Source organism: Carettochelys insculpta, chromosome 5, assembly GCF_033958435.1.
Source record: "Carettochelys insculpta isolate YL-2023 chromosome 5, ASM3395843v1, whole genome shotgun sequence".
NCBI classification, from domain to species: Eukaryota; Metazoa; Chordata; order Testudines; family Carettochelyidae; genus Carettochelys; species Carettochelys insculpta.
Window position 1 is genome coordinate 124,568,154 of NC_134141.1, and position 24,318 is coordinate 124,592,471.

Below are 24,318 nucleotides of genomic sequence, written 5' to 3' on the forward strand. Positions count from 1 at the left end.
CCCTCCAACCCCCATGTCCCTCCCGGGCTCAGCCCCCTCTACCCATATCTCTCCCGGGCTCACCCCTCCCCCAAAGTCCCATGTCACCCCCGGACTCAACGCTCATGCCCCCGCGCCGGGCTCAGCACCCTCTCCAAGGGGCTGGGCTGGGCTCGGCCCGGCCTGGCCTCTGCTCTGCCCCCAGGGCCATGGTCCCAGCCCGCTGCGGCCTAAGCGACTCGCGAAGGATACTGTCCCTGCTCCAGTAAACGGCTCCTCCGGGCCCAGCGGCCACATCCGCCATCTTGAAACAACCGCCACTCCCAGAGTACCCCCGGCGCCCCCCCAGCGCTCGCAGCCCATTGGCTCCCCGACACCAGCCAGGCTCCGCTACAGCCGAGAGAAGCCAAGGCACCGGCGGATCTGTGCAGGTCAGAGGAAGAGCGGTGCATTCTGGGAGCTGTATTTCTCCCTACCTTCTGTCTCAGGGAAAGCAGCTCGGAGCGAACTCCAAATCCCATGAGGCACCTCTCCCAACGGCCCGCCCGCCCCTACGAAGGAAACTACAGCTCCCGGAGTTCTCCGCGGCGCACGCTTCTCTACAGGGCCCGAAGGGGGACAAAATCAGCGTAATACCCTCTCCCCACCCCTCTGCCATACGCACAGCTGTCTAAGGTGTTGAGCTGGGGAAAGGATGTGCCGAGGATGGAGGACAAACCCTACAGCAGCCTCAAGCCCTCTCTGGACAAGCTCACCCTGGGGGTCATCCGGATATTAGGTGAGAGCCTAGAGTTGGCGGGGGCGACGCGTTGACATGGAAACGGCCCTAGTCAGGTGTGTTGGCATGGAAACTGCTTTGGTACATTGGCATGGAAGCAGTGGTTGCATTCAATAGCCTGCCAAGGTAGGAACTACCTGGGCATTGGGGGAAGGGGGACTCGCAGGCTGCCAGCCATTCCTCGGCAGTGATACACCTGGGCACATCACCCCTGCCAGCCTTACATACCCCCAGTGCCTCTTCTGATATGCTCCCTAGGCAGACTCAGCTGGGACATGGGGTGGGATGTGGGGCCCAGACACAGGGCAAGCAACGCCCTGAAGAGCGAATGTTGATTTCCATTCATGATGTTTTAAACCCAAGAGTGATGGCAATAAGTGCCATTCTTGTTCTTATTTAATTACCTGATGGTGAGCTCCCAACGTGAGGCTGTGGTCATAGGAGCTGATACCATTCGGGGTGAAAAAGAGGGGGATCTCCAAGTGGAGTAGCAAAGTTATTATATCTTTGCTGGAGGGCGGTGTCCAGTTCTGGTGCCCATTGTTCAAGCAGGATGGTGATAAACTGGAAACAGTGCAGGGAAGAGCCGTGAAAATGATTGTGACTGGAAAACGTGCCTTATAGCAAGAGAATCAGGTCAACCTATTTAGCTTAACCCTCTCTTTAACGTATGACTGGCTCACAGTTTATTCGTTCCCTTTGTGAGAAAGAAATATTTAGTTGTCTAGCAGAGAGGCGTGCAACATGATCAAACACCAGAAGTGGAAGCTAGACTAACGTAGGCTCGGAAAAAAGTAATCTTTTAGCAGGAAGACTAACTAGCCACAGGAATAATTTACTGAGTGGAGTTTCAATAGGCCGTCCATCACTGACTTACTTGACTTAAACCCTTGTACTCCGGGTGGAGCATAGGTCATCTACAAGTCTTCTCCCCTTCACTCTGTCTCAGGACAAAACTTCTGGCTGATCCCAGAAGTACCCCAGTTGTTGTCCTTCAGTCTCAGTAGATCTTCTCCACATTGTCCGAGGTCTTCCTCTTTTGTGTTTTTCTTGAGGGATCCCTGTGGGAGCTTGGCAGACTATGCTGGACAATAGTTTCCTCAGAGTGTGGCCTAGCCATCCCCACTTTCTTCTGTTGATTTGAACATCAACTGATTCTTGTCCTGCTTTGTTCCAAAGCTCCTTTGTGCCCAGGTCTTGCCATTTGATGCAAAGGATCCATTTGCTGTCCATCACTGGAAATCTTTAAATCAAGACTGGGTTTTATAAAAGCTGTTTACTCTAGTTCAAGTAGGAATCAGTTCAGAGAAGTCCTCTTCTGGCCTTAGACCCTATGAATTCCATGTCTGGACAGAGCCACAGGTGCTGTATGAGAGGTCCAGTCATGTAGCTATATTTGTGCCTACCCCTGAAATGTAGCGTTGGAAGAGCTACAAATACCTCAGGCACAGACAATACCAGCTGACTAACTGGATATACAATACATGGTGCATAGGAAGACTCATGGTGCTGCAAACCATTGTCATTTTATTGTTGTGATATTTTGTAGCATTTTCTTAAGGTTCCACTTCCTAAAATCATAAAATTGTGTGAGCATGTGAGCTTTTATTTAAAAAAATAATTCCTAGTTCTCATGCTTGCAGTGAAGTACTGAAAAATGTGACCCAGGGGCCACCTAACGGTATGGAAGCAGAAGGTGCAGGGTAGGGAGTAAGAAATGAATCTATTTTAAATATGGTGGGTTTAAAATCTCATGATTTTTGAAAGCTTGAGTTTAGCAGTGCTGGACACAGTGCATGGAACCAAGCTTAGATGAGTTGGTTTGCTCATTAACTTACATGAGATAGATACACATGACACTGTTATATATTTCTCATGAGTAACTGTTGTAGTAACTCTCCCGTCTGTTAAGTATGCTCACTCCTCCAGTCGTTTTTCTTTGTCATATGGTTTCATGTCTGATTTTTGAATAGTGCTGAGTGCAGGTTCAGCTTCCCTAGTCTGGCATCCTCCAGACCTGAGTGGTCCTGGACCAGGGGTGTCAATTCTGCCCCTGCTACTGGCCTCAGCCCTTGCTCCTAGGCTCGCCTCCCCACTGTCACCCACAGCGTCCCGACCTCCTCATCCCCCCATGAGTTCCTCAGCTGCCTGCTCCCACCCCCAGCCACCCTTCCCCAGCCACAACTTCCCAGGGCCACAGCTTCCTGCCTAGCCCCAACCACAGCTTTCCGCCCAACCCTGGGGATGAGCTGATGATCCTCAGCCAGGGGCTTCCTGGGTCTGTGGCTTTCCACCTGTCCCCAAAGATGAGCCACCATGAGCCTGGGCTGCCAGCTTACCAGCCCAGGCTCTCTGGCTGTTGCTGGCTCCCAGCTTGCTGCCAGACCAGTTGTGGCTGTCCTGCTCTGGGCTCCTACCGCTGGTCTGGCTGGCCCGTCCTCCTCCCAGCCCTGGGACTCTCTTGTCCTGCAAGATCCGTGGTCCTGCAGACAAGAGATGTTGTTGGATGAGAGTATGCCAGATTTCAGAGTTTCAACCTGTACTAGCAATTCCCCTTGAAACTCAGTGGAAGTTTAGCACACTCAGCAAGCCAAAGGATCAAGTTCCTAGGGCTCAATCATACAAAATCTTACCATATGATGTGTCCCTTTAAAGTTCATGAAGCTTGGCTCTCAGGATTCACGCCAACTTCAGAACCAGAAAAAGCCACTACCGTCATCTCTGCAACCATCTGTACAGTTTAACCTAGAGGATTTCAACCAGCTACCCTATTCATAGGATTTCACATGACAGTTATCTCAGCAGCCATGCCAATATGTGTAGTCATTAGCACTAGACACCTTCGATGAAATTCTGCGCTCCTTGCAGTCAATGGCAAATTCACTTCTACTTCAACACTAGCAAGAATTCATTTCTGGGGTCTGATCCCAGCTCTGCCATTGACTGACTCCAAGCAAGGCTTTTAATCTTTCCGTGCCTTAGAGCTTGTCTACATGTGGAAATAGCCCAGAAAAGCTATTGCAGAACAGCTATTCTACACTAAGTCCCCATGTGGCACTCTTATCCCCTACCAAGAGTGTCTTTGTGAGATTTAGCTTAATCAACAGTGCAAAAAAAGATGGAGTAATACTAGAGAATTCATGCACAATAGCAATGAAGCTTTAAATTCAGACCCATGCTTATTTTGCAACAGAATCCTCACTGTCACACAATGTAAGGCTACTTACCCGAGTCTACATTTCAAGATGTTAATGTGGTGCCTTTGGTAACCACGAAAAGTGGAACAATTTAAAAAGGCAGTCCTATTTTCTTTTTGGGAGTTTGGGAGTTTATCTGTTATCTGTTTTATCTATCCATCCAAACTGTACCTGGATTCTGAAGATTCCTTGTTTCAGGGTTGGGACTCGTAAAACGAGTCTTATTCTTTTAGTTTGCCTTCTTCCTCTGAAGGGCTCATAGAAATCATAGACATTATTCTTCATGAAAGGACACAAAAGCAGCAATGAGCCTTTTAAATCATATGAGTTAGTGGAACATTTTAATGTGTGGAAGATGGTTACAGTTCCTTAAAACTGGGCATGCTCCTTTTAAAGCTTTCGCTCCTTATTGTGTGCAGGAGCTTACACAGGTAAATGCTGTGGTCCCCATTTTACAAATCCTCTTCCTTTTTGAGTGTCCTGGACAAAACTGCTTACTAAGCTCAAACATCTGTGCCAACCTGCTGAAGATTGTGTTTTCACAAGTGTTACAAGGGTGATAATTTGAGGACAGTGGAGTTTCACACCTATCACTCTGGGCCTAATTTAACCAGCAGAAACTATACACTGTTGGTGAGACTTGGGAAAGAAGACCCTTGATGCATTCGCCAAGCCTAGATTCCATTTTGAAGGCTGGCGGAAAGAATCTAACAGAATTTTCCGTTTTCTTGTTTGTAAACTAAACATGCTTGATTTGAGAATAAGGCAAAGGCAGAACCCTTGATGTAGTTTTTACAGTCATTTTTCAACACCAAACCATACTCTAATCTTTGCAAGACCCCATCAGGAAAGAACTCCATTGTTCACCCCATTTTACTGAAAACTTATGACTTGACAAAGGCCAGAAGGGGAATTCGTAACAGACCAAGATTTATAACTTATAATGCGGGAATTCCCAACTCCCAAGTTTTTGCTCAGACGGTTGAATCAAGTTTCTCTTATCAAGTTTGTAAAGCAGTTTGGGAACCTTCCAGGTGAAAGGTACTAAACAGATGGATGAGACAATTGTGATCTGATTCAGAATATTTAAATGGGAAATGTCTCTGCCTGAATTCATTCAGCTTTATCCATATCATTAGCATAACTTGGCCTCTTGATTGTTTCCATGTGGATTCTGAGAAGGTGTCCATGGCAGATTTCTATTTCTTCTCCATATTTAATGCAGCTCCCATCCATTCTTGTGCATGTCTGTTAAGTGTGATCTTCCATTTACTCACAGGATATTTCTAATATAACGTTGAGGCTTTTAAGATACAGTTTCTCTTCCTTTTGATCTCGGATTTGGTACAGACCACTTTAAAGCTTGCAGTTCTTTCATTTCCTTACATCTTCCTGTCACTGATACAATATTAAATCTTCCACCATCCCAGTTATGCCTTTGTGCAAGATGAATTAAATGTCCCCGCTGTTTTCTTTGAACATAAAAAAAATGATTTGGTTAGTACTATCTGAACTTTTTGCAAGACATGCAGGATTTCAAGATGGAAAAGGTTTGTCAGATCATAGGTGCCTTTTACTGAAGGCTAGAGTCCTCATTTAGAGGACAAATTAATTTCTCACCCCTGGACTATTTGAAATAGAATTGGGCAAAGGGACAGAAAGTCTTCTGAAGGCAGCAGTCCCGCATCAGCCAGAGAAGATTAACTTCAGTGGTTTCCAAACACGACAAAGAGAATTTACTCCTCTCTCAAAAAAAAAAAAAACACCTTCAGGATTAGGTCTATAGTTTATGCATCTTTTTTCCATAAGTTAATGTTCATGTCCAAAATAGATCCATGAATATGGAATATGCTACTTCAGATCAGGCTTACTGCTGTATATATGTTGAAAGCCTCAGGAAATGTGGTGCAAACTCTTCTGACTAGTGACTCCAGATGGAGGTCAAACTTCCATATACTGACTGCCACTGTCAATCTGCTTGGAAAACTCTGGGAGGCCCACCGGTTAGATTAGAAAACAAAGCTCGGTTCTGGAGAAAAAAGTATGACCAGAGCTGTTTGGCACCTTTCCTGTCTAGTGCACTGCACTGTGTGTTCTCATAAAATGATTACAATGAGACTGCTCTGGGAGTCAGTATTTATTCCCTTCATACCACAGCCAGTTGTTAAAACACTGTAAAGTGACAGTTTACCAGTGTTTTTAATTCTTGCAGCATGTAAGCAGTCTTTTTAGACCTGATCCAAATCAACTGAAATCAATGGGAATCTTTTCATGGATTTCTGTCAGCTTTGAATGAATAATAAAAATTAATTAAAATAATAATGTGAACACATGCAAGCAAAAAGGTGTTACAGTCTCACAGCAGATAGCATGTCTTGATTTTATACTCTTCCCTTCTGTCCAAGGAAGCCCTATCGTTTGTTATACATTCTGGACTTGCTGCTGAAAGTAGACTAGCCTGTATTCCACTGGAATTCCAGAGAGGAATAATGGTCTGTTCATGCAGATCTGTTTGCAGGAACAGATCCAACATTCATAAAAGGATCGCTTCAGTCAGTGATATTCAGACCTCACAGGTTCAATAATCAAATAAGTGATCTACGTTACCTAAAAGAGACCCCAATAATGTGAATTCATTGTTTCATTTACAATATATTCGTATTTAAATATTATAACACAGAAAATATTTTGTTTTCACATTTATGTTTTATTCTCCCAGCAAAACAACTGACCAGAGATGAGTATTTTGTTAACTACAATTAATTAATAACATAGTAAAAGCAACATGATTGGTTAATAACTTATTGTGAGCTGCAAAGAACTGAGGGAGACACGTTAAAGAACCTCTTGCAGATCGTGAGCCTGACTTTCACTGACTTAACCCTTAAGCGAATCACTTAACCACTGAATTGTATCTATCTCTGGGCAAATTTAACACGTTGTGGCAGCACTGCACAACATCTCTAGTCAAACAAAAAATACTTTCTCCAACTGATACTACATGGCACATTTAGAGAGGCCAAATATAATTATCTGACTCCTGCAGTTTGGCCAGGACACCAGGGCTAAACCTGTGCTTTTATGGAAATTTCCATGAGGTCCTTTGAATCAAGCTCCTGATCCCTTGATTTTAATAGGTCTTAGGCAAAGGATGGGATCTTCAGCAGCACCAGGCCTGCTAATGCCAGGGCATCAGTTCAATACTGAGACAAGAGCACCACCTACTCCCCATATGCATTAGAGGTCTCCCCTTTAACTTCACATGAGGCCTGACTCTGCTTAGCTTGCAAAGCCAGAGAGAACATAGCGCTTGCTGCTGTCACGTCAGCTGTGCTCATGTTCTACTTTTTGTTTTACAGAAGCTTCTCCAGGAGTCACCGAAGTGACATTTGTGGAAAAAGAGCCAGCTGAACGGCATTCTGTTATTTCCTGGGAGCAGGTGAGTGGTTTCATTATAGCACTGGAACAAGCTATGTGTGGGTACAGGACACTGAACAGAACTGGCACATTTCACACACAGCTCAGCCCACAGGTAAGAGAGACTCCCTGAGGTCTATGACACAAATTGGAGCAGTGCTGTCTCCTTTTCAGCTGGTACTCTAGCTTCCGTTCATGCAACCTGTAATTGCAGTGTTATTGGGTCTCACAAGAGGAGAAGGCCACTGATAGGAGTCTAAAGGGAGACTCAAGTTCAGCTGAGAGTAGAGACAGTGATTCAGTAAGTGACTGTCACGCTTCTGCATCAGCCCTGAAACTGAGCTGCATCATGAGAGTAGGGGGCGACTGTGTTGCTCCTCTTTCAGATGAGATGTAAAATCAAGTTCCTTACGGCCATTAAAGAGGGAGACTTGTCATGCAATCAAGTCATTCTGTGTACCCATCTACACACCTTTCTCAACCTCAACCACCCAGTTTCTACCTACTAATATCCCCATATTGCCTCAGTCATCTTGGAGAACCAGTAACCAGCCTTCATACCCACACCCTCATGCTACTCCTGGGGGAATTCTCTGGCCAAAAGTTGAAAATTCTGCATGCCACATTTTCAAATTCTGTATATTTTGTTGGTCAAAATAACAAAATATAATCACACCAATTTCAATTATTTTGGTAATTTGTTTCAAAATGCCTGCCAACAAGTGTGTTTATAACAATACAGATGATAAAAAAGATTCAGGAAATGTTCTTTGACAAATAGATTCTTTACTAGGCATATTAATACAGAACTTTGAGTGATAATTCATGCAAACCACATGACAGAAACGTATTTCCCACACCGCTTGAAAGCAGTGTATTGGCTTGGAGTTGTAAAGGGTAATGGAGGAACTGAGGGGGAGAGAAGTAATTGCTGGGCTGGAGCCTGGGAGTGAACCTACAGGGTTGTTGGGTGTGGGTGGGAGAAGTATGGAACAGGCAGGCCATCCCCTTGCTTCTACCCTTGGCCCCATGGGAGCGCACTGTGAGGAATGCAGTCTCTTACCCTCCCTTTTGGCATCTGCTCTGGCATCAGAGCAGGCCCAGTGGGTGAAAGGCAAAACTGCAGCTCACGGGTGGCAAAATATGTATTCTGTGGAGGAAAAAAAATAAGTGGGGGGACATGGGTTCTGCATGTATTGAGTGGGGCACAATTTCCCAGGATCAAAATGCAGGCAGATTTCATTTCCATCATATCTACATAAACGTAGCAACCCTATTTACCTGTGGGCTACCCTTCCACCTATCTGTCCCTAAGCATTACAGATAAAAATCTCTCATAGTCATCATTTGCAATATAAAACCACAACCCACTTACTTATACCCATCAGTAAGGAAGCCAGGACAGAGCTACAGATCATATAACTTAAAGAAGCCATGTCAACCCTAAAATCCTTATTAATCATCCATATGCATGACCCTGTAACCAGCAATCATAATTACAAGTAAAGCTGGATTTTGAATTGTCAGGCTGGTAGTTGATGAGTGTGGGCTGTGGGTGGTGAAAAGCAGGTAGGTGAGGTTAGGAAGATGTTTTCTGGAGTGAAGTATATATGGGGCATTGAAGGCTTTGTTTCTTTATTTTCCTTGCTTTTTACCAATTGCTCTGCAGGGGATCTGAAACCTACCTCCTTTCATTCAAAATTAACAGATGTCCTTTTGTGAGGGAATACAAATAAGCTGTAGGTTTGATCTTGTGGAATAAGTACTGAGATCTCACAAGGTAGCCAGTGCACTGAATTCCCTTAGAGTAGGTCTACACAACAAAGTTATTTTGAAATAACGGCCGTTATTTCAAAATAACTTTGCGAGCATCTGCCTGACATAACTGCTATCGCCAGCTTATTTCCAAATTTGCAAACCTCATTGTACGAGGAATAGCTCCTATTTCAAAATAGGGGCCATATACACAGGGAATAGGGGTTCTTTTGAAATAAGAAAACAGGTTCTGTTGCATCTGGATGCTGTATTTCGAAATAGCGCTCATCTATTTCAAATTGCATTTTGTGCGTAGCAGTGTTATTTTGAAATAAGTTCTTCCAGAAAATCTCTTCCTGAATAGCTTATTTCGAAATAATGCTGCTACGTAGACATAGCCTTATAGTCCTCGGTGGGAGTTAAGAGTTCTTCATGCCACACAGGTAGCACTCAGCAGTCATCCCCCTTAGGGATGAACTTTCAGTTCTCGTCTTTTCCAGTCTCATTGCTCTTAATTACACGAATGCAAGTAAACGTTTTTAGGCATATTATACCTCTTATTTTATTGTCACAACCACTAGGTGACACTGTTTACCAATTTAATGGAGTGAAAACAGTTGATTCAGACTTTAATATTTGATCTATAGTAAACTTACAATCAGATTACATTACAATCCGTTGCTTTAACTCCCACTGTAGGCCAAGAAAGATGCTTTGTCCTGAAATGTAACCGCATTCCAAACAGCAAGGATTGTTTTCTGCAAATCTTGCAGGAAGTTGGTCAATTCTTTTTTGACTCATAGGTCACTAAAACAGCAGAGACCTCGAATATGAGCCCACTCAGTCAGAGCCCCATACCCACTGGAGTCAGGGGAGTGGGGGAATGGGTGACGAGGGAAAGGGATAGGGCAGCGGGAGGGGAGCGGACCAGGAGAGCTACCTAAGAACTGGGAACATCTTGCCCTCTGGGGAGCACAAGAACTAATCTCTCTGGACTGCCCCAGGGATGTATAGCGCCCCAAAGAGAGATGAGGAGAGACAGAGCAGTGAATCCATGCCAGACTACAAAGCAGGGTAAGCACACAGGGCAGTACCTAATCCCTCAGAAAGGGACACAGCCGAGGACGTGCTTAGTGAGTCCTGAGAAGCACATGGAGTCAAAAGCCATGAAGAAAGAAGGTAGTTCCCCAGTGCACCCTATTCTATAAGATTTTATAATCTTCTAATAAAATCAGATACACAATGCTATCCCTGTTATTTATAAGCAATGTTTTTAATATGCCTGGACTGGGGCCTGCTGCAGCACAGGTATGCTGCTCCTCTGGTGCAAAGGATGTGTAAAGCCATCAAACACACCTGCCTGAGAATTTCCCCTATGAAGAGCAGACATGGGGGTGTGACCTGAAACATCTCTGAAACTGGTGATATTCCCAGCTGCTAGACCTGTTTCTGGAGACTTCAGCAGCTGGCTTAGACCAGCCCTCAAGCCATAGTAAATTATGTGGAGAGACAGATTGGCCTATGCCCATCTCCAGTGTTTGGGAGCCATACAAATATGGCATCTATCTTCTCTTCCCCTCACTCAGGTCTCACATGGAGTGAGCTCTGTGCCTTTCTATGTTTAGAGTACTGTCTGTTGTGCCCTATCGATTTAATTTCTGTTAACTTTCATATGATTGTGCCTAATAAGGGGCTATGTTGCTATTTGAGTTAACTGTCATTTGTAAAGCCTTCTGTTGTATGTGGGAATACAAGGACCAGCACAAGCTGAGCACTCTAACTTTGTCAGCTGATAGAGTTCCTCACCACTGTACGAAGACATAAGCATCAAACATGTTCTTTCTAGGTAATTTTGTGATATAGCGGCCACATCAGATCAGATATTGGGCATCTTGGTTTTATCATTTATGGTGCTGATGAGTTCAATTGTAGAAAGCACTAGCTGAGCAGGGTGCACGCACCTGGCTGAAGTAAGCCATTCTGGGCTTATAATTTTATCTCACTTTTTTGTTTTAAGACAGTTGTTTGAAATTGTAACCCCTTGTGACTGAAGGTAGCTTGACAGATTAGCCAGCCTTCTTCCACCCTCATGGAAAACACTGAACAATATATCCAGGATCCTGAATCGCACCATGTTCTGCTCTAGCATAGCAACTTCCATGATTGTCTTTAGACCCATCCAATGGAGAAGGCAATGAATGTGAGTTAGCTGAGGAAGTTTCTCAAGTGAAGGTAAAAAGAGAGAGAATGTGACTGGAAACACAGATGCTAATTGATATACAGTAAACCCTCTATTTAACGGACTAATGAGGGGAAGGCATGTCCGTTAATGCCGAAAGTCCGTTACGTACAAATTATTATACTGTATGATGATGCACTGACCTTCCCAGCCCATCACTCACCCTGTCCTCTGCCCCACCTCTTCCCTTCACCCCTCCTGCCCTGTTCTTCCCCTCACACCCCCGTCCCTCTCTGATTAGCAGCAGAGGAGCTGAATGCCGGCCCCTCGGTCCTTCCACCTCCTGCACCTCTCAGCACTGCCACTCCACCAGCCCTCAGCTCTGAGCCAACCAAATGAAGATAAAGCATGGCCACCCCTAGCCTGCCAGCAGGCAGCATCCTCCAACACCATGGCTGCTGTTGAACACCATTTCAGGCAGCAGTGGCCAGGTGTCGACATGCTCCACACACAAGGGGCTGGGGGAGAAGAGCTCCTGCGCCCCCCATGCAGCTCCTCTGGCTCCAGTGGCCCTGGCAAGCCCAGCTACTCTCGCAGCTCCTCCAGCCCTGGCGGTGGCTGTGGTGTATCTCCGGCATTTATTTAGGGGGAGTAGCGGGGCTGGCAGACAGCGTCCGTTATGTCCAAAGTCAGTTATATCAGGATGCGTAAAATTGAGGGTTTAATGTACCTCCTGAAAAAGGAGGTCTCAGGGCAGCAGAACTGTGCACTCACCTCTTATCCCCATCCGCAAATAGACCTTTTATCAGTAGAGGCCTGATTCTTGTCTCTCTCAGGAGAATAACGCCACTGACGTCAATGAAGCTGTTCATATGTGAAAGTTTATTAATAAAACAACATAATTACATGATTAAATAGTTTTTTTTAAAAATGTGACGGTATACGGCATGTAAATACTTGTATTCTGTTAAGCTTCACAACACATCAATCATCTCCTCTCATGCAGCTTCCTTCATTGTTTTACTCCACACCCTGGCTCTTGCAACTAGACTTGTGAAGTTAGAATCCATGAAGCTGCATGTGAAATGACAAATATTTAGCTTTGAAAAGAGCCTGCAAAACAGAGGCACATCTGTTACAGGCATTTGGAAAATTTAAAGCTTATGTGTATGGTTTAGTCTTCTACTAGAACTAGCATTGAGCAACTTTGCCCAGCAGTATTCATTCACCTCTCTCATCACGTAACAGACAAGTCCTTCTCAACACAAAGATGTCTTCCCTTTTGCACCCGCTGCCTAGGGAGACATTTTCAGGAGGTTTTGGAAGAGCCACCCTGCCAGGGACCAAATTGGTGATAGTTTGAGGGCAAAAGGAACCACCAGATCATCCAATCTGAACATCTGTGTGTCACAAGTCATTGGCCACACCCAGCACCCACACACTAAACCCAACAACCAAACCAAGACCAAGGCAGCACTGCAGCCCGTGGGAGATTAGACCTTATGTGCAACAGGAAGAAATTAGGAAGGACTGGGCTGCACCAGTGCCAGCGGATCCCACAGTAGCAGGGAAATGATAAGTGAGACACACTCAGATAATCCTGGCAAGCGAGTCACACATACACTCTGCAAAAATACCCCCAGATCACTGCCAGAATACCTTCCCAGCCCACATATGGCAATCAGTTAAACCCCGAGCACATGAGAAAGTACCTGATAATGGTATGACATGTAAATGATAACATAGCAACAAATTGTATGGTGTTGCAGATAATAATAACATGCAGCAAAACCAAGAATATATGGGCCACAGTAGCAGTTGCCATGGGGAGCAATGGATGAAGGCCACCTACAGATTGGAGAGAGTTCATCATTAACGGCATAGCTGTGGACATACGGGGGCTGGGCTATAAAAGTACTCTTTCTGGATGTTTATAGCCAACCCTTTGAAGTGGGCCCTGCCTTGTGACCTGTGGCATTAGTCCAGTCCTCACTGGTGCTCAGAGCCAACACTGATGCTGACCAGCTGCAGTACTTGAGTCTCACGTCTGTTCCACATCTGCCAGAGTCAATGTGCACCTGACCCACAATCTGCTAGCTGTGTGTTATGTGTATCTTCCTCTGTACCTGCAGCAGCAAGACATCTTAGAAGGGCTGGTGAGTGGTGCTGTCAAGCTGAACCATGGTGGGGATGCTGGCACTGCCCAGGGGACCTGAGCTGCTGGACAAGTAGTGGCATAGCAAGTGGGTGCCGGATATCAGTAGGTATGCAGGGCGGGGTGATGGTAAGGGGAATAAGAACAACTCAGGAAACTACAGATGGGTCAGTTTAGCTTCTGTGCCAGGAAAAATAATGGAACAAGTAATTAAGGAAATCATGTGCAAACACTTGGAAGGTGGTAAGCTGATAGGGAACAGCCAGCATGGATTTGCAAAAAACAAATCATGTCAAACTAATCTGATAGCTTTCTTTGATAGGATAATGAGCCTTGTGGATAAGGGAGAAGCGGTGGATGTGGTATACCTAGATTTTAGTGAGGCATTTGATACTGTCTCTCTCATAATATTCTTATCAATAAACTAGGCAAATACAACTTAGATGGGGCTACTATAAGGTGGGTGCAAAACTGGCTGGATAACGATACTCAGAGAGTAGTTTATTAATAGTTCTCAATCCTTCTGGAAAGGTATAACAAGTGGGGTTCCGCAGGGGTCTGTATTGGGACCAGTTCTGTTCAATATCTTCAACGGTTTAGATATTGACATAGACAGTACACTTATTAAGTTTGCAGATGATACCAAGCTAGGAGGGTTTGCAACTGCTTTGGAGGATAGGGACAAAATTCAAAATGATCTAGAGAAATTGGAGAAACGATCCCTTCCAGTCCTAGCATTCTATGATTCATGCAGCATCTTTCCTTGGCTTGTTTAAACCAGTGCCTGTTGTGAATCTTTTCTGGTTTTCAAAGTCATGTCATGCACTTAGTATTAGGTATTAAAATGTATGTGGAATTTACTGTCCAAGAGTCCCACCCACCGTTTCCACAGAGCACAGTGCCTGCGTGGGGCATAGTCTCACTGAAGTCAGTAGAGCTTCTCGTGGTAATAAGCACTAAGGTTGGCAGTAAGTGTTTGCAGGATTGGGCCCTCCATGTAGATAGGTACACTGTTGGATGGCACATCAGATCTGCTTGTCTGCCTATCCCACTTTAGAGACTGAAAGTCCATGGAAGACAGAAGTCTTAATACTGCAGGTCCTGTAGATTAAATGGAAGAGGTTAACTGTTTTGTTAGTCTATTAGGTGCCACAGGAGTTCTTGTTTTTGCTGGAAGCTGCGTGTGGATTAGCCAATGGCTTGGAGTCTGTGAGTATAGAGAGTGAATTCGTTACACAAGGTGCCGCTGATACGAAAATCATGGAACTCTCTTACAATATTCCTGTTGCTACCGATAGCTAAATTGATAAACCAGTGACATGAAGTTTTCCCAAAGGTGCCTTTAGATCAAATAACTAACCTGCGTTGGGCAACAAATCCAGGAAACTTGAAAGCCTCTCTCCAGTTGTGTGATTTGAATTGTGTTGGGACTCAGTAAGATCTTTGGTGGTAAATGTTCCTTTCTCAACAGTGAGTCAGTTATCTGGATCAAAGCACACTCTATCTATCTCTTTCTTCTGATAATGTTCGGGGGCATTTGTGATTACAGAAAAACTCCTGTGTGCTGCCAGAGGATTTAAAGAATTTCTACCTAATGAGTGATGGCTTCCACATGACTTGGAGTGTGAAGATCGATGGTAAGTCTCCCTGTTCCTTTCCTTTAGCTTAAAATCCTTTAGGGTAAAATTTCCATTCTTTCTGTGCATCCCTGCAGCAGTACAGTCCCTTCCTCTCCATTTGATCACTGCATAACAGACCCCTCCATTTAGTTTCATCTGTGCTGTAGGAGTGACATAATTTTGAATGGAAGAATAACCACTGTGCCCTTTAGCCAGCTATTTTTGGATAGTTCGCTCACTGATGTAGAAAATTGCCTGTTAATTAACAAAAGTCCAAAGTATTTTGTGGAATCAAAAGCCAACACAAGGAAAGCCCCATTGATAAAGGATGAACAACCTGACTTTCTGTGCATGTTACTTCAGGCTTAAGCCTATGATCCGTGAACATGCAGCATTTCCACATGGGATCTTTTTGTGCAGAGTGCTTGCTTGAACCTCGTCTATTTATCATTACTTACATGCCAGTATGTACTGCCTAAATCCACCATCAAATGGATCAGCATGCAAGTTTGAGTTCAGCCTGCAATTTTTCTCTGGTACTTACTGAGCTCAGAGGGAACACCTGCTTGTCAGTTGGCTTCCTACTTTTCACACTCTTCAGATTTCCATCTGACTTTACAGAGGCAGGAGGTGGTCAAAGAACTTTGCCAAGGTCATACAACAGGCAGTAGCTGTGCCCAGGAACGTAGAGCCCTTGCTACCATTGTAATAGTGGGGAACTTTAACAATGAACAACATTTAAATGAAGGTCCTGATCCTTGTCGCTTTGACTGTGGAGGAAGTGTTACCCCAGACTTCCATGCTAGCAGGTACAGATTCTGGGCCTCATTCTGATCTCATGCCAGTTTAACTCTGTTGAGTTCAGTGGAGTTACTCCAGTATAAGTGATAGCTGAACTGGTTCCTCTTTCTTCCACCTGTATCTGGCAGGAACAGGGAGACTCTTTCACTCAAAGTAGGCCCCTGGCCACCACTGTCCAGGCCTTTGCCACCTCAAAGTGTGATTGTTGCAAGGCATTCCCGCTGGAGACAGCTAGCGTCAGTGGGTACCTGCAGAATGTGCTCATCTCCTTGTGAAATGGAGTTTCACATGAAGAGCACCTGACACCAATCCACAGCACCTGCGGGTTGGTTCAAATGGGAATTCAAAATGTGGTGACCCATAGAGCCCTGAATAGGTTTAACGCTTCATCAGCTGACTGACGCTTTCCCTTGCTCCCTTCCGGACTGCTACAGTAGCAGTCAGTACTAGGGCTTAAGCTAGCGTTTCCTCAGAAGAAACAAGAGGCAGCTGCTGACTCGGCGATCTCTATGAGTTGTTCTCACCAGAGCCGACAGCCGTCAAACTTCCAGGCCTGCTGCAATGCCCATTTCTCCTCATTGTTCACAGAATACATCGGGGCTTGAACAAAAAAGAAACGATCACTTCGGCTGTCCTGTCACTGGGGTGTATTAATGATCACTCTTGTCACTGTGCTCTACAGATAACCCCATGCCACTGGGCTCCATGGTGATTAACAGCATCTCTAAGCTAAGTCGCCTTGGCGGATCATCAGCATACGCTCTACCCAGTGCCCCAACCCTCGCAGACTTGGAAGATGATACAGATGAGGAAGGTAGGTCCTCTTGTTGGCAGATGGGATGGCACACCCAGTCTCGGAACGTGCTTTCCCTCCTTCATTCTGCTGTATAGGAATAAGCTGCATTTCTGCATGACAGGCCAAGCTGCACTTTGCTAGCACAGGTAGAGAGGTCAGACGTCACTGTGTGCTGCTCCAGAGAAGGAATGGTCTGGTTACTTAGGGTCCACCTGGGACCATTAACTCCACCTCCCCGCCAACATTGTCTACACACCTTTCACAACCAAACTGCTCCCCTGGCTATGTTTTTCCCTGCCTGCAATTGTTAGTTTGGGCCTCCTCTTTTCATTCAGCTTGGAAGAAGCATGTACATTACCCTATAATATCAACTACCATGGGCAATGATTGCCACTGAGGTGAACAAGCCCACCGGATGCACTGACTTTGAATGCAGCTCTTCAGAGCTGGCAGCATCAGTGGAAAGCAGGTACGGAAACAAGAGGCAGGAGGAGAAAATGCATCCGGAGGTGTTAGGCATTTGGCAAATAAAGAGAGACATTCCCCTCCCCTAACATTTTGCAGGCTAACAGGGTGCAACAAGTGAAATCAGCAGAACATAGTATCATGCTGACTGTGCAGAAAAATGATAAATGTACAAATTGCTATTTGATTTCTGTAGCTCTTCCTTGGCTTGTCAGGGAATCCTGTCTTTTAGCCATTAGAAATCTTTGCCCTAGTCCTCCTATAATCCTGATCCTCTTGCTATTGAAATCAGATAGGCCAAGTTCTGCTCTTCTTTACCCACATGCAACTCTGCTGACTTTGCATGGCACATGCGAGAGCAGATCATGTCTCAAAAGGAGTTCTCCCTTTGACTTTAGTGGGGACCCAAAATCACTTGCTCTTCTATGGTAGAGTCTATCAGTTTATGTCTGTTTTCTTTTGTTGCAGGAATAATTCCATTTTCCTTCCTAGAGGGTGTATTTGTGTTGACTGACCCTAATTTACTTATGAGACTGAGTCATGACAACCATAACCATTAATTGCTTTTGGAATGGGTTTGTGGTTGTTGCATAACGAATAGTATTCACAACATGATGAATAATATGAAAGAGGATTTTAAAACTGCCATTCTAAAATGATGCAGCTGAGCTCTTACCGCCATATAAGCTGGTTTTGTAAGGCTTCAATACATGTGTATTACTATTTAATCTATCTGATATTAAACAATGTTAAGCCCTAGCTTCTGACAAGGGTTATGTAGATCAGCAATAAGGTTGCTGAACATCCAAGTTCTATGAACTTCAGGTGCATTTATGTGTAAGCATCTTTGAGGGGTATCCAGAGATGTCTATAGACGAGCAGAACTAAAACAGTAATTGTCATAAAAATGAAAAACCTGCTTATGGTACCTTTTCATTCAATTGTTTTGAACTTTCTCTCTCTACATTTTAAATTGGCAATCTTTTGATTTCTTGTAAAAAAATTAACAACTTAATTTGCTAATTAAAAGTGAATCCTTCCAAGCCAAATTATGGGCCAGCTGTTCAAACACGCCTCTACTATGGCACTTTCTCCATCCCTCAAGGTTTTTAAGTCCCGGTTTGACAAGGTCTTGGCTGGGATGACTTAGTGGGGGTTGATCCTGCTTGAAGCAAGGAGCTGGACTATATGACCTCCTGAGGTCCCTTCCAGCCCTATGAATCTATGGCACCTATATCTGTTCCATGGGCATAAGTTTGTGCGTGCAACAACTACATTGGAACAGTTTGGGTCCTTCTGCTCCAAACTTCAGTGCTCGCATTGGGTGTGTGGCCATGCAGGTGAGGCCCTGGTGCATATCAGCTCTACCAGTGGAATATACAGCCATGGCTCTGTCAGGCTTATTTGCAGATTTGGCCCCCTGTTCAGTGAAGTCAGACCGTAAGGCGATTTTGTTTCTTTTTAAAGGTAATGAAGACCAGCCAGAAAAACCTCACTTTGACTCTCGTAGCCTGCTATTCGAATTAGATTCATGCAATGGAAATGGGAAAGTTTGCCTCGTTTATAAGCATACTAAACCAGGTAAAGACTAAAAAGACCACAGTTAATCAAGCCCGATAAATGGTTGCATCTGCATATCTCTTACTCTTCTGAACTTACCTGCCATTGTGAAGGAACTCTTGGCTCCATTGATTTCAGATGCCAGAATTCCTGGTAACTTCACTGGAGTCAGGATTTCCCCCTTGGTATTGAACAGATGAGCCCACGTTGTAACTTTAGTGCTGTTTCTACATACACAGAGGGGAAAGGTTCCACACTAGCATGCTGATCCTGCAAACGCTTATGCACGTGAATAGCCGTAAGGGTTCAGTAAGGCACCTCCAATGTGTAAAGTGCCTCACATGTGGAAATGGGGTTAAACAAAAGCCAAATGAAGGACGTTCGCTGGGAAGGGCCACAGCATTTCTGACAGACAGCGGGGAGAACACTGAGAAGTTGAAGCCATTGAATTGGATTCAGACCCTGTGCTTTGCTGCAGTGACCCGCAAAGCTGTTTAGAAATGACCTTGCAACAGGCCTGTCAGGAAAAGTTAACCAAGGCCTCACCAAAGAGCAAGAGAGATGTGAGCTGGGCTAGAAAAGAACTCTCTGCTGAGGTGTCTGCACTGCACACTTCTTCCAGCAGCAGGTACCTCCTTGCATAGGTATAAAACGCAGTGGAGTCAGTGGGGCACAGATTGAACAAGTGGCATATAGACATGCCTGCAGAGTGTGGATGTGAATTCAAGTACACTCCCTGCCCCCTTTCTCCTCACCCGAGCCATGCACTGTGGGTTTCAGCTGAGTAATGTCCCACTGCCCCCACCCCCCTGCTACTGGAACTTTACCCCTCTAGACAGGGGGAGGCAGCCTTTCGCCCCACCCTACTCTGCCGTAACCCTTCCTTCACAGCAGCGAAAGGCGCCAGCCGCAGGGAGCTGCTGATGCTTTATCCGACAGTCTTCTCCTACCAGAGCTATGTACCGCATATGGATACAGCTTGCTTGTCACAGCAATGTTTACCTACAAGTACAGGTTGAACCTCTTTCATCTGTTAGTTTCATTTCTGTTAGTCTATAAGGTGCCACAGGACCCCTCGTTGCTTTTCCAAATCCAGACTAACACAGCTACCCCTCTGATACTTGACACCTCTTTCATCTGGTACCCTCAGGACCTGACTGGTCCCAGATGAGAGAATTTGCCAGACCACGGGAGGTCAATATTGTCTAGCACATTACCAACACTTCCACTGCTCCCTGAGCTCTTAAAAGACGTGTAGGGGTAAATGACAGCTAATTAACAGCACAGAACACTGAGAGCCAGGACTGGTAGCTGTAAACAAACTCTATGGGATTACAGGAAACTGGATATAAAACCAAGCCAGATTATGGAGTTTGCTGGACAAGAGAGTTCTGGATTAGAGAGGTTCCACCTGTACATAACATGCTGCCACCAGTGGGGTGTAGTGGAGATACCACCTGTCACACACCCCTGGAAGGGTTCCAAACACCAGCCATACTTCCAAGTTATAGGACTGAGACTTTATCCTGGAGCCAAGGTGTAGGGTGGTGCCCTTAGGGGAACAGTAAAGTACACGGATCACTTAGCGGTAGTCATCTGATGTGTCTCTGTTTAACCTTGGTGTGTGTCTTTCTCACTCACATGCCACTCTATTAATATACCTGTTCCTAATAAAAACACCCACCGTTGTCAAGTGGTGACTGTTGTTGGAAGTTTAGCATGTGTGCCCAGGACAGAAACCGCTCTCTGATTTCGAGGATGCAGACGTGAAAGTAGTCACAGAGAGATAGCTGGTTTAATTTGTATCTTTGCAAGCAGTCCTGTAGCACCTTAAAGACTATCAATTTAATTTATTTGGTAATGAGCTTTTGTGGGAAAGACCCTCTTCTTCAGATTTAGGAGTAGAACTGAGCAATCCAACCAAGGACTGGCTGGGAGTGATCCCTACACCTAGCAATGAGAGGAAACGGATGCAGGCAGGAGACAGGCATAAAGACCCAGTGGTGCTAGGGAGGTTTACACCAGTGAAATGGCTAAGAAAGCAATCTGGAGTCACACCGCTAACCTGATACTGCATCATTCAGATTTTACACTCTTTGGAGGCTGTTGCCTCTAGCAAGGTAGTATTGATCAGAAGAGGGAGAAAATTCCCTGCAAAGCAGGATTTTGTCAGCAGTTCAAAGGAACCATTGTGAAGTCCCTTCCAAACTCAGGCTATGCTCAGCGATACACATGTTGCATATAGGAAAACAGGCACAGGAACTAGTTAATTTGCACACACCGAGTCAGTAGCAGAGCTGGGAATGGAAGCTAGAAGTCAGGACTTTTGGGTCCCAAACTATAACCACGAGACCATGCTACCTTAGAAAACATTGGATCTGAGCCATGCCCCTCTGGAAGAGTTATCCTTTACAATGTCAGAAGTATCACAACATCACAGCTTATCTGCAGATGACTTCATTTAGGAGCTTCAAAACAACGCTACAATTTAAGTTCCTTTGTTTCAATTCCAGTTGTCACCCCAGACACTGAGATCTGGTTTCTGGACAGAGCTCTGTACTGGCATTTCCTCACTGACACCTTCACAGCCTACTATCGCCTGCTGATCACTCACCTGGGCCTCCCCCAATGGCAGTATGCCTTCACCAGCTATGGCGTCAGCCCCCAGGCTAAGGTAGGAGAGCAGACTCTGCAGCGAGTCTGAATGCAAGTTTCCTCAAGAGTGGTGAGCAGAGCCACCTGCCACAGCAACAAGCAAAGGCTCTCAGCAAGCAAGGTTATCTTCTGCAGGGCATCAGAGTGGGCAGTAAGTGGTGTATATTAGATCAGGAGGGTGAGCTGGCACTGGGCTTTCTAGCAGCCACACCATGGTACTGCTGCTATTGTTATGCTTATTAAGCTCTCCCCATCTGTAGCTATGCAGGGGGATAAGGGTGGGATAAGACCACCTACACATAAAACCAACCCAGATCACAACTCTGGGAATGGTGGAAAGGCAAGGGCTGAATCCCCATTCCCTGTTCTGCTTTCCCCTCCCCAGCTGCTGAGAGCAAGCAGGTAGGAAGGTCCCCTTGCACACTGGGTAGCAGATCTTACCATATGCAAGCCTGGAACATACCACACCTTGCAAAAGGCTGTAGCAAAGCACTCCCCTGCCTTTCTAAGAAATTATGCCTGTGGGGAGCAAGAGTCGCAATATCTCCCAGAGTTATTCCAGGAGTGGTGTTGGTTACATGTTGTTCCTTGACCAGGCCTGGCATAAAGGCACCATCTGATTCTAGCCTGTTCTCACTGCTGTTCCCTTCTTACTGCCACGTCATGGCTTTTATAGCCTCCTGCCTTTCCTCTGAATTTCTTACTCAGCTAAGTCACAACCTGGCTCTTTACTCCACCCTCTGCACCCGTGGGAGACAACACCCTTTCCAGCTGTGCGCTGACCCATGCTGTCTCCATGCGTGTTGGCAGGACCTTTGCTCCCTGTCACATGAAGTTGATCAGGGCTGCTTGTTTCATCACAGAGTTTGCAGCTGTGCCACCAGCCAAATGACATTCCCTGATGCTAGGCACGTGAAACTGCTCTCTGAAGCCAAGAGCAAGTTTCAGCCTAGGGAGGGCTGATTAGGCCCCCTGCATTTAAATTTCTTCCACTGCATGCTGTGCTCTAAATAAAACCCAGTTGATTGATCCAGGCTGTACTCATTATCCTCTAGCAATCGCTTTTCCCAACACACTATTGTATGTATTCATTAACCCTTGTGCAAAATGATTCCCCAACCGATAAATTTCCTCCTAATTTAGATTATGTCCCGCTGACTTAGTGTTTGGAAAGGGCTCTCAGGAGGAGATATTGCAGATCTTCCCCTTACACAGTACATAGATCTACCACCCCGGTCGTGTGGGTATTGACCCTCTGTTTATCTTGGGTCGCATTGTGCTGTGCACTGGCATGAGAATGTTTTGAGGCAGGGTTGAGCCTGGTAACCCTTTCCTGGCTTCATGAGCTAGCTGACTGTAGTAGAAAACGTAGAGAGCAGAAAAGTAGAAGACAGGAATGTGAATTGCGGGATGGAACTTCCTGGTGGCTACAGTATAATGCAGATGGTGATCTACGCTCATCAGACCAGTCAGAAGAAAAGTGAACCCAAGGTCTGAGTGTAGGTTTGCACAACTAAACCTGTGCTGTTAGATGAGCATTGGGGGCTTTTTATTTCACATGAGCAGCCTAGCAATTCTAACAACCTTTTTTTGGCAAGTTAAATATCAAAGTATTACTAATCACTTGCTGCTTGTCAGAATCCAAATAAATTTTCCCTTTCTTGTATTGGTATAAACCAGGAGTAAAACACCCTAATGTTTGTTGAGTTACAGCTACAGAAAACTAGGAGAATCAGGCTTCACTTCTGGCCTCAATCCAGACATCCCTGTACCTTGGGATACTTTTATTGCAATTCTCATTCTGTAGCTACAAACCATCTCTGCTATAAAGCTCATTGCATAAAACCCTGTGAACTGACACCCAAACTGACACAGGCGTCTAACAGCAGCATGTTTAAAATGCTCCAAGCTTGATTCTCAGCGTTTCTCTCCAAGTCTGTAATGTGTGATTTCTCTTCCTCCCCTCTCCCCCTGTCCTCCTTCCCCACAATCTGCTTTCTTCAGCAATGGTTTAGCATGTACAAACCCATCACCATCAATACAGCTTTGCTCTCAGAAGAAGCTGACTCCTTTGTGAATAAACTGGACCCCAACAAGGTCTTTAAAAGCAAGATCAAAACTCCTGTGATCAAAAAGAAATTGCCATCCCAGCCAGCAAGCTCTCAGAAAAGTCATGCAAGCACAACCTCCTCCAAGCCCTCTTCGCTCTCTGGGGGCTCCCTGAAGAAACGAGACCCACAAACCTGACTCTGGAAAGCAGTTTCATGCCAGGTTGTTAAAACCCCACCGGGGTGGGGTGTCTCTGAAGTTCAGATCAAACCACTTCTCCTGCATGAAGAGACTTCCCAGTCCAAACTGTGTTGCAACATTTGCATGACATAAACCACGATTTGATTAATGGGAGATAAAGCTGGAGACCCAAAAAGCTGCAGGTCCTGGAGAGACGGTGGTGAATTCCTTTCTGTTGTGATGGGCAAATACTTGTGAGTGTGGATCAAAAGGCCACTGAAGCCACCGAGCTGGGTGGAGTATGTTACTGCTGATAAAGTACAGCAATGAAATAAAGTAAATTAAATCTCCATCATTATCATATGCTTCTTATTAAATACAACCTACATGCACCAATAAATATTTCTCCCTTGTCCTTTTAGAAGAAAGATGTTATCATGGCATGTAATGAGTGCAGGGTCAAATCCACTGAAGTGGGTGGCAATGCTCCTCTGGACTTTGACAGAGTAGGACTGGTCCTCATGCATGGCCCAGTGATATGTGAGGGCTTCATGCTTACCCCCACCCCCAAATCCCATTCAGTGTTCAGCCCTGGCTCAGGCTCTGAACTATTTATGCAGACTGCATGTTAAAAAAGGGACCTTTGATTGATTGCAGCCTCTTCCACTCCTACATCTTGGAGCATAGGCCATTGATGACCATTCGCCAGTGTCCCCTCTCCTAGGCCATCTTT

General features: G+C 45.3%; 3 protein-coding genes across 3 annotated transcripts in view; 1 reads left to right on the top strand and 2 right to left on the bottom strand.

Moving 5' to 3' along the window:
- The window catches only part of LOC142013947 (protein hinderin-like), a 37,374-nt gene extending 37,000 nt beyond the window's left edge, over positions 1 to 374 (bottom strand). Inside the window, exon 1 of the mRNA XM_074995968.1 lies at positions 232 to 374. Within this exon, the coding sequence (XP_074852069.1) occupies positions 232 to 283 (52 nt within the window). The 5' untranslated portion in view covers positions 284 to 374. The remainder of the gene's footprint in view (positions 1 to 231) is intronic.
- A 237-nt stretch (positions 375 to 611) lies between these two features.
- TPGS2 (tubulin polyglutamylase complex subunit 2) lies at positions 612 to 23,929 on the top strand. Its single transcript, XM_074994417.1, has 7 exons — positions 612 to 757; positions 7,314 to 7,393; positions 15,010 to 15,097; positions 16,563 to 16,694; positions 18,609 to 18,722; positions 21,215 to 21,375; positions 23,361 to 23,929. Exons 1-7 carry the CDS (start codon positions 685 to 687, stop codon positions 23,601 to 23,603), a joined length of 891 nt encoding a protein of 296 aa, XP_074850518.1. The 5' UTR covers positions 612 to 684; the 3' UTR covers positions 23,604 to 23,929.
- LOC142013262 (aquaporin-7-like) overlaps positions 12,301 to 24,318 on the bottom strand; it is a 45,803-nt gene continuing 33,785 nt past the window's right edge. Inside the window, exons 6-7 of the mRNA XM_074994419.1 lie at positions 18,801 to 18,928; positions 12,301 to 12,379 (exon numbers count right to left, since the gene is read on the bottom strand). Of these exons, the coding sequence (XP_074850520.1) occupies positions 12,351 to 12,379; positions 18,801 to 18,928 (157 nt within the window). The 3' untranslated portion in view covers positions 12,301 to 12,350. The remainder of the gene's footprint in view (positions 12,380 to 18,800; positions 18,929 to 24,318) is intronic.